The 16,690-nt window shown below is 45.7% G+C and overlaps 1 protein-coding gene across 8 annotated transcripts in view; it reads right to left on the reverse strand.

Annotated features, from left to right (window-relative positions):
- Positions 1-16,690, reverse strand: part of PPP6R3 (protein phosphatase 6 regulatory subunit 3) — a 158,084-nt gene that overhangs the window by 98,748 nt on the left and 42,646 nt on the right. For all 8 annotated transcript variants that reach the window (XM_061609953.1, XM_061609948.1, XM_061609951.1 and 5 more), the window contains 4 exons: positions 11,805-11,870; positions 11,019-11,131; positions 9,544-9,657; positions 749-878 (listed from right to left, as the gene is read on the reverse strand). In XM_061609953.1, coding sequence (XP_061465937.1) covers positions 749-878; positions 9,544-9,657; positions 11,019-11,131; positions 11,805-11,870 — 423 coding nt within the window. The remainder of the gene's footprint in view (positions 1-748; positions 879-9,543; positions 9,658-11,018; positions 11,132-11,804; positions 11,871-16,690) is intronic.

Raw genomic sequence — 16,690 nt, forward strand, 5'->3', positions numbered from 1 at the left:
ACGATAATACAAATGAGAGGGTGCCAGCTGGAATCCCCCCTCATCCTGTTCACTGCAACTGCTCTTTCTTCTTATGCTTGGAAGACAAGAGGATCTCCCTTGGAGGGGAGTCAAGGAAAAGGGAATGGTTAGATGCCAACCTTCTACGCAGCAACCTATCACTTCATTTCACATGTTGACGTTTTAGGTTCATCTCTCCCTATTTCCTATATATCTTCTGGCCTTGCATGAATCTTGGGCCAAGAACAAAACCTAAGGCAGAGGGAGGGGAGAAGTGCAGGGGAAACAATCAAGATGCCAATCATGCGTAAATGGTATTGTAAAGGGGTGTCACAGAAGGCTAGCTGTGCCTGTCTTTCATCCCCCATCTGGATAGCCACTGATACAGACTTCAAGAAATCCTCTCATATGTTACCTCAATAGGAGGTAGCTAGAACTATCAACCATTTAAAATATGAATCAAGATTAGATCAATGTATACTACAGTGATCCCCAACCTGATACCTTCCGGATGTTTTGGACGAAAACTTACATTATCCCTTGCCAATAGGGGTTGTGATTTAAACATCTGGAGGGCATTCAGTGAGAAAAGGTTGGTATACAACATTACTGAAGATTGGGCTATGCAGCCAGGCTACAGAAGGTATCCACCAGTAGCCAATTCATCAAACATGGCATGAGCGTTCTTGATGCTGGAGTTATGGAACAGAGTGACTCCATTTCCACATACACTACATGTTTTACTTACTTTGGGGGGTTCCAAGAGCAGTTCATGGAAGGATGCAAGTCGTGCTTTTATGGCTTCTAATACACTCTTGTTGACTGAATATGTTGAGTGGCTCATACCCGGGGGGCAAATCTCTATATGACCTTCAAATCTAAAATGAAAGAGAAAAGAATGTCCATTAACACAGTGAGCAAGGCTACTAAAAAAAAAGAAAAGAAAAAGCTCCCTTCAGCATCATCGTCCAGTCAGCTTACTGAACTCCCATGTCAACTTGCCTTTCACCTAAGGTGACAGTATTTACTTGGTTGTTCATCTCCCATATCAAATTATTCTTTAGTCCATTCTATAGCCCAACACGTACCCTTTAGTCAAATGAAGTTTAAACATTTTGATTACTGAAACTTTGCTGAAGACTTCCAACCAACATAAACACCTTCCAACATGATAAAGAATCTCATATTTTTGCAGTGACGGCCTCACTCTCCAAGCAATTTGTCCCACAATGATATTGGTGCCAGGATGGATAATAGAAGGCTTACCACAAATTATGTAGTCGAGTTTTCCACATTTGGAGAAATCACTGGGGTCAGCACACCTGGAGTGCAATGGATGAGTCTCACCCTGGGAAAACTTATGCTTTAAGTTGGATTCTTGCATTGAGCAGGGGGTGGGACTCGTTGGCCTTATAGGTCCCTTCCAACTCTACTATTCTATGTTTCTATGAAAGCCTATTACATGTATCATTAAACCTTTTGAATTGTACTGGTTTATTTTATTTATTTAAAATATTTCCATCCCACCCTTCTGTCCTATGATAGGGTATTCAGGGTGGCTCACAATAAAATCACAAAAATGTTAAAACAGATAAAAATACATAAAATACTAAAGGGACTAAAGAGGTAAAAACTAAAAAGGGGGGGAGGCTCTACCTTCAATCCTTCCCAAAGGTTCTCAGGAACAAGACAGTTTTCAGAAGTCTCCAGAAAAGCATCAGGGACAGAACAAAGTGGGCTTCTTGGGGTAGGGTATTCCAGAGCTTTGGGACCACACCTGAAAAGGCTCTCTCCTGCGTGCCTGACATATTTCATTCCAGGCATGCAGAGGAGACCAGAGACAGTTGATCTTAAATCACTTACAGGTACATATAGGCACAAGTGGTCCCTCAGGTACATGGGTCCAAGGCCATTTAGGGCTTTAAAGGTTAGAACCAGCACTTTGAATTGGGCCTGGAAACAAATTGAGAGTCAATGGAGTCGATAAAGCACAGGGTTGATATGTTCCCTATGCCACAATCTGGCTGCCACATTTTGAACCAATTGCAATTTCTGAACCGTTTTCAAAAGCAGCCCCATGTAGAGTGCATTACAGTAATCAAGCCTCAATGTCACCAATGCACATGTCACTGTGGTCAGGTCAACTGCTTCCAGGAACGGGCAGAGCTGGTAGATCAGTTTGAGCTGGCCAAAAGCACTCCTGGCTACCGCAACCATCTGATATTCAAGCAGCAGGGCAGGATCCAGGAGTACTCCCAAACTGTGGACCTGCTTCCTCAAAGGGACAGCAACCCTGTCTAGAACAGGTTGCAGCTCTATCCCTGGTGCAGTTTCCCCCTTCACCAGCAACACTTCTGTCTTGTCTGGATTAAGTTTCACTTCGTTAGCTCACATCCAGCCCTTCACAGTCTTGAGGCACCAGTTTAGGATGAGCACTCCCTCCCTGCAATCAGGTGGTAGGGAGAGAGAGTGTGTGTCATCAGCATATTGATGACATTGAATGCCAAATCTCCAGATGCTCTCTCCCAGTGGTTTCATATAGATGTTAAGGAGCATATGAGACAGAATGTACCATTGGTATCACCTGAAGGGTGATTTTCTCAGGTAGTCTGACATCATGTGGGAAACACTGCCATCTAGCGTTCGAAGGCAAGAATGGATTGAAGTCAAGACCTGGGGCATTCAGCCACTCCCACTCCAGTTCATTCGTGACAAGACCGAAGTGAGATATCTGTCCCAAACCTTTTCCCAAATAAGAACCCAGAGACTACATGCAGGTTAATATTACCAAAATGGGTCTTGACTTAACTAAATAAGTTAAATAATCTATCTCCGAAGAGTTAGAACCCAGATAGCCTCCAACAGGGGGGGCCATGATGTCGGACTACCTGAGAAAATCACCCTTCAGGTGATACCAATAGTACATTTTCCTCAGGTAGTCCAACATCATGTGGGATGTACCAAAGCAGCCCCTAATAGGGAGGGACCGCCCCTTAACTACTTGTCATAAAGGACCTGTTGTAACACATGCCTCCCGAAGGAGGCATCAGCAGAAGCGTAACGGTCTATTTTATGTCTTATGAAGGAATTTGGGGTGGACCATACAGCCGCTCTGCAAATTTCTGCCAGAGGAGCATTGGTTGCGAAAGCGGCCGTAGTGACTGCTGACGTAGTTGAGTGCGCCGTTATATTATGAGGCACTGGCAGCTGAAGGGACTCATAGGCCAATGCAATGCAGGCACGCAACCAACGAGATAACGTAGAACTGGGCACCTTAAGAACATAAGAAGAGCCTGCTGGACCTTTTTCCCCAGAGTACGAGGGTGAAAGGATACAAATAGTGAATCTGTTGATCATATGTCCTGGATTCGAGCCAGGTAGGTCTTGAGGGCCCTCCGGACATCCAGCGAGTGCCAGGCCTTCTCCAGTGGATGTATGGGGTTCGGACAGAACGAGGGAAGAACAATGTCCTGGTTGCAGTGGAACGCCGAATCGACCTTCGGGCAGAAGGAGGGGTCTAGCTGCAGAACCACTAAGTCCTTATGGAAAATACAGAGGTGACGGGCCAAGGACAGTGCTCCCAACTCTGACACTCTCCTCGCCGAGGTGACCGCCACTAGGCACAGGACCTTGAAGGACAAAAGTCATAGTGGCACAGAACGAAGAGGCTCAAATGGAGGATGCTGCAGGGCTTGCAGGACCTTTGATAAAGTCCATGAAGGAAAACGGTGACAAACTGTTGGCAATAGTAGGGCAGCTCCCTTCAGAAAACGTTTGATGAGAGGGTGTGAGCCCATAGGAACACTAGGAGATGTGACGGAGAGAATAGACGATATGGTGGCGGCGTGGCGACACAAGGTGTTAGGTTTAAGTCCCATATTCAGACCTCTATGCAGAAATTGCAGCACCTGTTGAATATTAGCCTGGGATGGTTGGACGTTCTGAGAGTCACACCATTTAGAGAAGGTAAACCAAGCGCTCTGATAGATGCGAGAGGTTGACTGCTTCTGAGAGGCGAGGATTGTATCCACAACCCCGAGAAAGTCCTGAATGAATCAAGTGTCCCCGTTCAAATGCCACGCTGTCAGACTGAGCCATTCGGGGTCCGGATGCCATATTGGACCCTGAAAGAGAAGATTCAGTCTGACTGGCAATCTCCAAGAATCCATCGCTGACAGGGAGAGCAGGTCTGAGAACCACGGCCGGTGAGGCCAATATGGGGCTATTAGAACCAGACGGGTTCTTTCGCATCTTAGCTTCCTCAGGGTTCTGCCCAGTAGCAATATCAGGGGAAAGGCATATAGAAGGCCTTCTGGCCACGGTGTTGATAGGGCATATACAGATTCTGAGTTGGCTTCCAGATATCTAGAGAAGTAGCGAGGTAGCTGGCAATTGTGACAAGAGGCAAAGAGGTCCACCGAGAAAACACCGAACCGCCATTGGAGAAGGCTGAACACCATAGGGTGGAGCTTCCATTCTCCTGGGACCACCTGCTATCTGCTGAGCCAATGGGCCATAACATTCTAGACACTGCTGAGATGCTCTGCCTTCAGTGAAAGGAGATGTATTTCGGCCCAATCGAAGAGTTGAGACGCTTCCAACTGGAGGAACTGTGATCTGGTTCCCCCCTGCCTGTTCAGATGAGATTTCACACAGGTATTGTCTGTTCAAATCAGTACATGGCCCAGACGAAAGAGAGGTTGAAAGTGTCGAAGGGCGAGATGGGGTGCTCTCAGTTCTAGCCAATTGATGTTCTGAGTCACTTCTGTGCTGGACCACACTCCCTGAACACACTGAAAATTGCAGTAGGCTCCCCATCCGGATAGACTGGCGTCTGTTGTTATTACAGTTCTGTCTGGTTCCCGGAATGCGGTTCCCTTGCTGAGGTTTTTGTTTATCGCCCACCAATGGAAGGAAGCACGCAGTGACGGATCCAGGTGGATTAAGCGATGGTTGGACATGGCAATGTCCTGTTGGAAAGGTAGCAAGACCCACTGAAGGGGTTGAGTGTGATGCCGAGCCCATGGTAAGATGTGGATGGTCGAGACAAACATCCCCAGAGCCCTTGCCAGAATCATTACGTCTGCGCTTGAACGACATGCCAGGTCCAGGGCCATCTCTCTGATGGCTGCAATCCGATCTGGAGATAAAAAGGTCATGGCCCGTGTGTTGTCTAAGATCGCTCCCAGATGTTGCAGTCATTGGGTTGGATGAAAGTGGATTTTGTTGAGGTTGACGAGCCAACCGTGGGTGCGCAGAACTGTGAGGGCAGAGTGAGGGCCAGATCCCTGGAAGCAGCCCAAATCAGCAGATCGTCCAAATAAGGGTAAATGTGAACACCCTGGAGGCGGAGGTAAGCCACCAGAGTGAGCACTTTGGTGAAGACTCTCGGGGCCGACGAGAGTCCGAAAGGCATTGCCCGATACTGAAAGTGATGGGGGCTGAAGGCAAACCGCAGGAAGCGTCTGTGAGCAGGGCAGATAGATACATGGAGGTATGCTTCTTTCAGGTCTATGGAAGCCAGAAAGTCCCCTTCGTGCAGAGCCTCTATAATTGACGCCAGGGACTCCATTTTGAATCGATGATACTTTACGAAGTGGTTTACAAATTTGAGGTCTAACACCGCCCTCCATGACAGATCTTGTTTGGGAACTGCAAATAGGAGAGAGTAAACCCCTTTTGCCCTCTCCGCCGATGGTACCGGTTCTATTGCAGCTATGTCAAGAAGATGAGCAATGGCTTCCCACATGATACGGTACCTGTCTCGAACTCTGGGTAGGAGGGAGGGGATGAATCTGTCTGGAGGAGTCATCCAAAATTCCAGTTCGTAACCGTGAGTGAAGAGATCTCTGACCCAAGCGACCTGTGTCAGACGCAACCAGTGACTGGCAAACAGTAGCAATCTGCCCCCCACAGGGAAAGCGTCAGTATTGTCTGCGCTGAGGAGCTCCCCTGCCATATGAACAAGTTGAGGCCCCTTGACTTCCACGGCTCGGGATTCTGCCTTGGAAGCGTTGCCTGTTCCAGGTTCCCCTGGAGGAACGGAAATCAGAAGATCGAAAATCGCAGCCCCGTCCCGCAGGCCACGTTCCTCGAAAGGGCTGAAAGGAGCGATATGGGGTGAAACATCTAAACGTCCTACGATCCTCTCTCTTGGAAGTGGCCAATACTGGTCTCCGGCTGTTCTTAGGGTCTACCAAGACCGCCTTGAGGGCTTCGTCTCCAAAAAGTAACGACCCGGAGAAAGGTGCCCTTGACAAGTTGCCCTTGGCTGTACAGTCAGCGTCCCAGTGCCTGAGCCAAAGTGTACGCCGAGCTACCACCTGTGAGGCTAGGGCTCAAGCACCCAGCTGAGTGGCATCCAATGTGGCATCTGCTACGAAAGCTGCAGTCTTATGTAACTTTACCAGGCCCTTTTGGAACTTTACTGGGTCTGGGTTGGGGTCATCCAAGAGTTCGTCCAGCCACATCATAGATGCCCTAGAAAAGATGGAAGCTGCAGCGGATGCTTGAATAGTGAAGGCAGTAGCCTCGTGATTTTTACGCAGAGTGTAGTCCATGCAACATTCAAAGGGGTCCTTTAGTTGCGAGTCCCCTTGTTTCGGTAGGAGGGATCTCGAAATCAAACTAGAGACTGGCTCGTCAATGCCTGGTTCATTCAAGTGATTCATGAAGTCTTTTAGCCATAACAGAAAAGCGGTGTGTGTGCAGCGGGTGATCCAACTCTTCCTTGGCCAGTTTGCCGATGGGGTCTGGCACAGGAAGGTAGTGATCCATTGATTTGGGAGACTTGAGGACTTTGGCCCCTTTCATAGGAGGAGGAATAGATTCAGGCTGTGTAGACTGAAGACCTAATGTGCCCAGAACTCTACCAGCGAGGGGAAAAAAGTCGGCCGCATCAAATAGGCGATATGAGGTGTCCTCCTCTAGTTCTGCCTCATCGCTCCACTCATCTCCCTCGGCCTGAAGAGAATACTCTGGATCCTCCAAACCAGGAATCTCATCTCCAATCCTGCCTCTAACAACATCAAATGGGTTGGGGGAGGTGGGAGGTACCGCATCAGTACAACCACACAGATCTGGAGCACAGGAAAGTTGCTGCTCGCTGTGCTGGAGCAATGGAGCTGTTTGGGCTCTCGACTGCTCTTGTGATAAAAGGCTCAGCATGTCCTTTAACTGCAAAAGGAATTCAGGAGATAACTGCAGTCCTAGTAAAGAGGCAAGTTCAGTGAACGAAAGCGGGTTATAAATTGGCAAATAAATAAATAAATAAATATATACTATGTGTTGGTGATAGTCCCACGACACACCGCACCTCCCACCTCTGTGTGTGTGGTGATATATATATACCGCATCTCTGGGCGCGTAGAATGGCGGATCAACACCCAGATGTATCTTCAAATGTTATTAGCGGCAAGGGCGATTGATTAGCATTAATCGATGGGTATACTGTGAGTACTATGAGTACTACTGTGAGTATGCCCAAGCAGTAAAACGTCTCCTTATTCTGATACGTGTGAAGTATTTAAAATATTTTTTGAAAGTCCTCAAGTCTTCAAAATCACTACCAAGGAATGGTACAAGACATGGACAGTATAAAATGTTTGGAATTGGAATAATAACCTTGAGATAATAACCTCTTTAGAGGACGGAATCCGGAGCTCCAAACTCTGCGTCTGCTCAGCTAGTGATGTATCCAAATATATATCACCAACACACGCACAGAGGTGAGGGGTGCGGTGTGGCGAGGAATTTTAGTACACGCCCACAGGTGGGGAAGATGTACAGTCCCAAAAGCACAATGCAGCAGTGATGCGGCCACTTCAACTTCTGTACACGTCCGCAGAAGGGGGAGAATGTACAGTTCCAATATGCAGCTGCTGCGCAGGTAAGTCCCAATGGAAATACGTCATGTGGGAAAAGAGCTTAGTACACGCCCACAGGTGGGGAGGGTGTACAGCACCAAATGCTAGGAAGTGTAGAGACACTGTTGTAGAAATGAGCCTTGCTAAATAACTGTACAGTCAATCAAAGGAGAACAGAAAGGGCGGGGGGAAAGGAGCAAACCAAAATGGCGCCCGCGAAAAGGGCAGGAAACTTGAAATCAAAATGGCGGCCAGGAAGGAGAAGGAGCAATGGTGGGCAGGCAAAAGGGCTCCACATGCTCCAAAAGGTCTATAGCGGCCGCAGCAGGTGCCAGGAAAAACAGTTAGGGGAGGAGGCGCAAGGGCAAGCTCCAAGCGCTGTCTGTAAAAATAAAGTGCCACCGCCACCACCTGAGTATCTAAGCTGGCGGTAGGAGCAAGAAACAGTAAGGGAAGCTGCAGCTGCAGGCTCCCAGTGAGGCTGCGAAGCCTATAAGTGGCACCCAAGCCTGGAGCAAAAAACAAACCGCCGCTGTCAAGTAAGCTGGTGGTAAAAGTTAGCTACAGGAGCCGCAGGAGCGAGCTCCAACAGCTGCTTGCCAAAGGAGACCGCAGCCGTTGTTAATTAAGCTGGTGGTAAAAGTTGCTAAAGGAGCCGCAGCTGCGGCTCCCACAGAGGTAAAAACGGTGAAAACGATAAAAACGGCCGCCGCCTGGGAGGGAGGTGGTGGCAAGGAAAGAAAGGGCTGAACAGAGAGCCACAGCCGCGGCTCTCAGCTAAGGCTCATCTCACAAAAGGATGGAGCCTAAAGGGGGAACGGCAGCCGCCGGAGCCCCCAACAAAGGGACTGAATGGGGGGAAGAACAAAAATGAGTCAAAAAATAAAATCCCCCCCAACAAACGTCCCAGGTAATACAAAGGGGGTGAAGGAGGGAAGGTAACAGAAGGAAAAATCATAGTCCCACACACTCAATCACCAACTTAGCTAATGCTATAGAAGTCGATCCAAACGCTTCGAACGAAGGCAAGAATGAACTGGAGTGGGAGGGGCTCAATGCCCCAGGTCTTGACTTCAATCCATTCTTGCCTTTGAATGCTAGATGGCAGTGTTTCCCGCATGATGTTGGACTACTTGAGGAAAATGGAACCCTGCAGGACTCTGTAGGCCAGCGGCCAGGGGGTCAAGCAGTAGTCTTCCAGCATCATTTTCTGGGGCCTGTCCATCAGGTGGGACCGAAGCCACCCTAAAACGGTACCTCCCAATCCCATCCCAGCTAGATGACCCAGAAGGATACCATGGTCAATGGTATCAAAAGTCTCCAAGAGGTCCAGCAGCACCAACAGGGATGCACTTCCACTGTCTGATGCCCGGCGTAGGTCATCAAGCAGGGCAACCAGGGCTGTCTCTGTCCCATGACCAGGCCTGAAGCCTGACTGAAAAGGGTCTAGATAATCAAAATCATCCAGGAAAGTTTGGAGCTGAGCAGGTGGTTCAATACCTTCTTGCTATCCAGAATCCACGAGACTACACAGAGATCAGAAAATTAGTCACTCAGATACCTGTATGTGTATGCACCTGAACACAGCCACCTGACCAGCGAAAAGAATCAACAAAACTGCTGCAAGGCAAAATATTGTTAAGGCTATTAAGGTAGAAACATTAAAAGACAATCTTACGTTGGCCGTCTTGTTTCCAGTAAGGTCAGCAATATCTGAATTGCACTGACTATCGCAGATTCATTTTTTTCTTTATGAAAAATATTTGATAGCAGCTGTTGTATGATTTCTTTTCTAAAAAGAGAAGACATGGTTCAAAATTTAACATTCCCTTTTGTAGGTACAGGTATCCAGAGCTTGGAAAAGTTACTTTTTTGAACTACAGCTCCCATCAGCCTAATCCAGTGGCCATGTTGCCTAGGGCTGATGGGAGTTGTAGTTCAAAAAAGTAACTTTTCCAAGCTCTGGAGGTATCTGAAATAACGTTTCTTCCTATATCAGCTTGCCCAGGTCCTGAAGATTGGAAAGAGGCCCTTCTCATTGTTCCACCATTGGGGGAGATACTAGGGCCTTCTCTGTGGTGACACACTAATTATGGAATGTCCTCCCCTGGAAATATACCAGATGCCAATCTTTTTTACATTCTATCACTCATCTAAGCCCTGTCTTTTTGCTCAGGCTGCTAGGTTTTACATTGTGATTTTAAATTTTCATTTTTACCAGTTATATTTATTAGATATAGTTCTATTGTAATAATACATAATGCCCCTAGATCTATGGATGTAGGGTGAGCTAAATATATTCTGAAATAAACATATATTCTGCAGGAGAGATGCATAAAATTAATTTGTGACCAATTTAAAGACAAGAAGGAGGCAGGAACAGTGTGGAAAGAAGCAGCTCATCTGCCAAAATAGGTCAGTCCATGGTACAGAAACCAAACTGCAAGGCAGAGGAAAATTCACACACTCAAAACAGTCTCCCTGCCTCTCGTAGCAGGAAAACTGATGCTGCCAACACAGCAGCTTGCTACCCAAAGAATAAGAAAGGAGGTATAAGCAGTCAAAAGAGTGGTGCCCAAAAAATAGGGAAGGAAATATAAGCATTCAAAAGAACGGTGGCAGGAGAATTCCATATTCAGGCCTGGACAGGCCTGCTCGCCTAAGGGTTGAAAGACTGAATCCTAGGCACACACTTACCCTCCTTGTATCTTCAGTTTCCTTTTTTCTGGGGGGGGGGGAAGGAAACAGCTCTAAATTGGCTTAGGATCTCCTGAATGGTCCATACACAACTTAACGGCTCCTACACCTTTTAGAAAAATGTTGAAACTTGACTATCTTGTAGGATACAGCAGATCTAGGGACCTGCATTCAATCAGATGGAAGAACTGTTTCCCAAGCCACAAACTGAACATTTCAACACTCCCTCCACTTGCAGGGAGAGTAGGGAAAGGGGGTACATGCACACCTGAGGCTCATGCCTACTTATCCCTGTAATGCCAAACCACAGTTTAACATTACATCTAAACCAGGTCAGAATGGAGAGCATCTCACGTTTCTTAAAAATAACAGAGGAAGGGCAGGATATAAATAACAAATAAAATAAATAAATAATAATAAATCTATGAGAGTAATGACAACATCAAGTCAACATACCTTTCTAGTGTTGCAAGCAGGGGATCTGGTTCTGAACTATTTTGTACTTGTAGCATCTGGTCTCTGCTCAAGCGAATAATTTCACAGAGTGATTGGGATGCATTTGAATGTCTCTAAAGAACAAGAACACAGTTGATGGAATAGATGGCATATAACAACAACAAATTTATTGGTAGCTAGAATCAGAAGTTAAGATTTTAATGCAGATCTACCCATTTCCTGGAACACAAATTATGAATGTTATGCTTCAAATAAAGTCTGAGTAGTTACAGGGCCTACTAATAATCTTATCATTCTGATACAATTTTGATGACAAAATTGAAATGTGTGGAATTTCTAAGCAAGGCACAAGTTGCCATGGGAGGCAACATTTTGGGCCCTAAGGGCCCCATGTGGCAGTGGGTGGTTAGGTAGGAGCTGCATGCCAGTAGGCAGGGCTTGGGGAACATCTCCTTCAATCCCTTCCACTCGTAAATATAGAGACATTCACTCCCCCCCACACACACACACAAAATCATCTCCCCCAACTCCCTCTAACACACAGTTTTAATCTCGGCCTCTCCAGTGATCCTGTTGCAGCCAAAATTGCTGTCCCCACACTGATTAGCAGTACAGAAACATCACCTTTTTTGTCACTGTACAGTTGATGGCTGATCAGCTGGGCAGTGGAGAAAAACCCACATGGAGAGCAGCAGAGGACAACATGTAGCTTGCAGGTTGCCCATATATGATTTAAACTGTCCAACAAAATTTATGTTAATATGAACCATAAAATTTATTCCTTACATCTTCATCTTGAGAAGGATGCACAATTTCCACAAGTCGCTGAATTATTTTCTCTTCATTTAACCACTGCGGAAACATTGGGGGGGAGGATTAAGTATCATCTCACTTTTTAATCAGAATCAGATATATATAACTACTGCATTATACCATTCACAAGAGACATTTAACATTAAAAAGTGCATTCCCAGAGATTACAAGGTTACTGCTAAGACTTCAGAAATTTCAGAAAGGAAACCATAAGCAGTTTCACAATATGCCAATTATAGCTCTCTATATGAACTGAAAACATGAAAATAGACCACTCCCTCTAATTTTGTACCAAAATTAGCTTTATAAAAATTGTTTTTTAAAAAATGTAACGGAGATTACAAAAGTTTAAAAATCAACCAAAAGTAACAAAACTGTTCAGCTTTTTTATTGCAAACTACAAGAAAGCTCAAACAGGCCAGCACTATGTTCATGGGTTACAACACTGTTGATCCTCTTCAAGCATGCAATGGAGAAGGAAAGAGGTCTCTCTAACTGTTGTTCCAGATTGTCTTACGTACATCCTAGGATGGGATGTCCAACACACAACACACCACACACACGCATATGTAACAACAGTCCGCCACATTGCATAGACCTCTGGTGTTGGTTTTCCTCCCATTAACTGTAACTGGTGAGTTATGTTTTTCAGCTACTACAATATATCAGTTTCCAGTACCAATAGTCTATATTTACGTTTTCATGATTTTCCAGTTCTGAACAATAGCCAGATGTGCTGCAACAACCATGAATACCACCAAATCTTTAAAAAAACATACCAGCATTCTCCCAGAAGATAAGAATAGTTTGGGACATTGGCATATATTCTGCCCCATAATGTTCATCATTCAAAAAATATATATGACTGGGCAGTCCCGCTAAATGTAAAAATAAGACCCCTTTTACCAACCCTCCAGTATCTGTAACTATTTGTTATATGTGTAAATTTAATTAGTGTGCAGAACCACCTACAGTAGGGCCCTGCTTTTCGGCGTTCCGCTAATACGGTGGTTTTCAATTATATCCATGTTCATTATGTTCGGTGCTTGTTCCGCTTTTTCGGCGTTTTTGTGGCATGACACACAGAGCTTGGAAAAGTTACTTTTTTAAACTACAGTTGGGCTGATGGAAGTTGTAGTTCAAAAAAAGTACGTTTTCCAAGCTCTGATGGCGTGCTCAGCAGCTGAGTCCATTTTACTGTCGGTAATTCAGTCTGTTTACAGCATTTGTGCACTCTGCATCTCTCTGTATTCTGGCAATTTCCCAAACTTTCCAAGGTTAAGGTTATTATATTATATTATACAATACTATTATATATACTGTATACAAATATATAAATATATATGTATATAATAATTTATAATATATAAATATATATAAATATAATATTATATATTATATACAGTAATATACTTATACTATACATAAATATATATAATAATAATTACAATGGCATTTACGTGTAGTACTAGTGATAAAAAAAGAAGTCATAAGCCTCTTACTTTAAATGCCAAGTTAGAAATGAGTAAACTAAGTGAGCAAGGCATGTCTATGGCTGAGATAGGCCATCAGCAAGGTTTGGCTCGCCAAACAGTTCAATTGTGAACACTAAGGAAAAAGCATTGAAGGAAATTAAAAGTGCTACACCAGTGAACACAAAAGTTGTAAGAAAACATGATAGCCTTATTGCTGACATGGAAAAACTTTTAGTGGTATGGATTGAAGATTAAACCAGCCACAACATGCCTTTAAGCTGAGCCATCATCCAGGGCAAGGCCCTAAGTCTCTTCGGGTCGGCCCCAGGCATGCCGGGGACCTTGGGCACCAGCCTGCCCTGGCACACACACGCATGCCCCACCTACCTACCTACCTACCTACCAACCAGGTGGGCAGAGGAGTGGGAGGTTGGATGAGCAAGCTGGGGGGACAGACAGCAAGTGGGCGGGCGGGGGTGGGCAGCTCCCTACCTGCGATCCACGGCAGGGAGCCTGCCGTGAAGGGGGACACTACTCCCCCACCACCACGAGGGGCCCTCAGAACGGCAGGCGAGAGCGAGGGAACCGGCGGGGGCAGAGGGCGAGCGAGGGAACCGGCGGGGGCAGAGGGCGAGCGAGGAAGCAAGCGGGGGGGTGGGACAGCAGGGAAGCAGGCGGAGAAGGCGAGTGAGGGAGCCAGTGGGGGCAGAGGGTGAGCGAGCAAGCGGAGAGCTGGCCCGGGGGAGAGGAGGCGTAGGGGGGCTGGCGAGCACCTCACTCCTTGCGATCCATGGCAGGAAGCCTGCTGTGGAAGCGGAGCACTGCTCCCCTACCACAACAAGGGGCCCTTCAGGGGCCCTGTGGGCCGCAGGACCCTCAGCCAGGGCCCCACCTGGCTGCCCTTTGGAGCTGGCCATGTTTTCAATGCTATGAAGGCTGAGAGAGGCGAGGAAGCTGCTGAGGATAAATTCGAAGCTAGCAGAGGCTGGTTTAATAGGTTTAAGGAAAGAAGCCATCTCCACAACATCAAAGTGCAGGGTGAAGCAGCTAGTGCTGATGCAGTAGCTGCAGAAAGTTATCCATGTGAGCTTGCAAAGATCATCGAAGATGGTGGATATACTAAGCAACAGATTTTCAACGTGGACGAAACAAGCCTATATGGGAAGAAGATGCCGTCTAGGACTTTTATTGCTAAAGAGGAGAAGTCAATGCCTGGCTTCAAAGCTGCAAACGACAGGCTAACTCTCTTGTTGGGGCTAACGCAGCTGGGGATTGCAAGTTAAAACCTATGATGATTTATCGCTCAGAAAATCCTAGGGCCCTCTTTGCAGCCACATAGCACTGTTGGCTCATACTCAACTTGTGTTCAACAACAATTCCAACATCCTTCTTCAATGTAGTATTCTGAGTCAAGTATCTCCCATCTTATAACTGTGCATTCGGTTTCTTTTTCCTAGGTGCAGAACTTTGCACTTATCCCTCTTAAATTTCATTCTGTTGTTTTCAGCCCAATGCTCCAGCCTATCAAGATCCACGGTATCAGCTATCCCTCCAAATTTTGTATCATCTGCAAATTTGCTAAGCATTCCCTGCACCTCCCCAACCAAGTCATTAATAAAAATGTTGAAGAGCACTGGGCCCAGGGCCAAGCCCTGCAGTACCCAACTTGTTACCTCCCCACAGTTTGAGAAGGAACCATTGATAAGCACTCTTTGAGTATGGTTATGGAGCCAACTGTGGATCCACCTGATCATTGTTCCATCTAGCCCACATTTAGCTAGTTTACTAATCAGAATATCATAGGCACTTTGTCAAAAGCTTTGCTGAAGTTGAGATATATTATGTCCACAGATATATATCTCAATATAAATATTGAGATATATTATGTCCACAGCATCCCTACAGTCTGCCAGGGTCGTTACCCACTCAAATATGATGGGTACAGGGGGAAAGGAATAACATGGGCAGTAGAGAGACTTATGGAGTGTGAAAAAGAGGGTTAAATAGATGGGGCTGCAGGGATACAGAAGACAACATGCATTATAGGATGAAGAGAGAAAGGCAGAAAAATGAATAGTGCTTTAGAGACCTGTAAGTGGTGAAACAACACAGTATTATCAGATGAGGGTACATAAGGAAGAGAGGGATAGTTTTAATGAGAAACCACAGCATTAAAATGAAAAGAATGATATTTTCTGTGGTTAAAATAGTAAAAGCTGTTTCAGATTGATTTTTGCATTTCTGTTGTAAAAGGACAGCACTACACAAACAAATACACACACACACACACACACAGAGTGTAAGCTCATTATAATCCAGGGACCAGGGGACAAAGGAGGCACCCATGTTATAGGGGTTCCATGTTATAATGAAAACTACACTGAAAGGCACTTGTCTTAGAATGACATGCAAACAAACTCCAGTGTACTTACTAAAGATTTGAAAGGTGCAGTATTTACATTTTAGGTTTGCTTTTTCCCTTTTGAAGTAGTCAGACACTTTAGTTTAGTGAAACTGAGCAGAGCGTTTTCAAGGTAATTCTTGATACTGATCAGATGGAGTAGATTAGATTGCTCACAATCGCTCTGCCACTCCAACCACCTCATCAACTCATTGATGTTTTCAAGCAGTGTTTATTTTGGGTGCTGCTTCAGAAGAAGCCAAACCACTGTCGTCTGACTCACTCCCCATGTTGCTGGCTTCATACTGCTAGTTCATCTTGCCACTCATGGCAGAAGCCACAATTTCCTCCTTGCTTCAGAGCTATGCCACTTCTGCATCCATCTTAATCCAAGTAGCCAGATCATTTGCTGCAAGATTTCTCAACTGCATTGCTAGCAGCCTCCACTTCCTGTGCTACAAATACTTGTGTGGATTTCCATATTGTTGTCCATGATATCATCACTTGCAACACGTTTTTCCTACAGTTGGCAACGGTCATGGAACTGACTTTTCCCCATGCCAAGCCAACACTGTTATGTCACATCTTTCAGCATTAACACCTTCAAAAACGTTGGAATTTGCATTCGTGAGTTTACAATGCTGGCAGCAACTCACTGGTTTTACAGTTCTGAATGATGCCTTGATTCATGGGCTAGATCATCGTGGTGGTATTCTTCAGAAGAATAGGTCTTTGATTTTCCTGTCTTTTGACTGCAAGACGTCAGCTGAAGGATAGGCTGGACAGAGATCCAACAGCACAAGAGCTTTCTGTTCCAGTTTTCTTGGACACAAGTGGAGTCTCACCAGTGGTACAACCCCCTTTTTAAACCACGAAATGAAAATATCACGTGTTATATAGGCACCAGTACTGCTGCGGTACAGCATGGGCAGCGATTTCCTGTAGATGTGCTTGAAAACTCAGAGGACTCCAAATTTTGCCAA

This window comes from Rhineura floridana, chromosome 2 (genome assembly GCF_030035675.1).
Source record: "Rhineura floridana isolate rRhiFlo1 chromosome 2, rRhiFlo1.hap2, whole genome shotgun sequence".
NCBI lineage: Eukaryota > Metazoa > Chordata > Lepidosauria > Squamata > Rhineuridae > Rhineura > Rhineura floridana.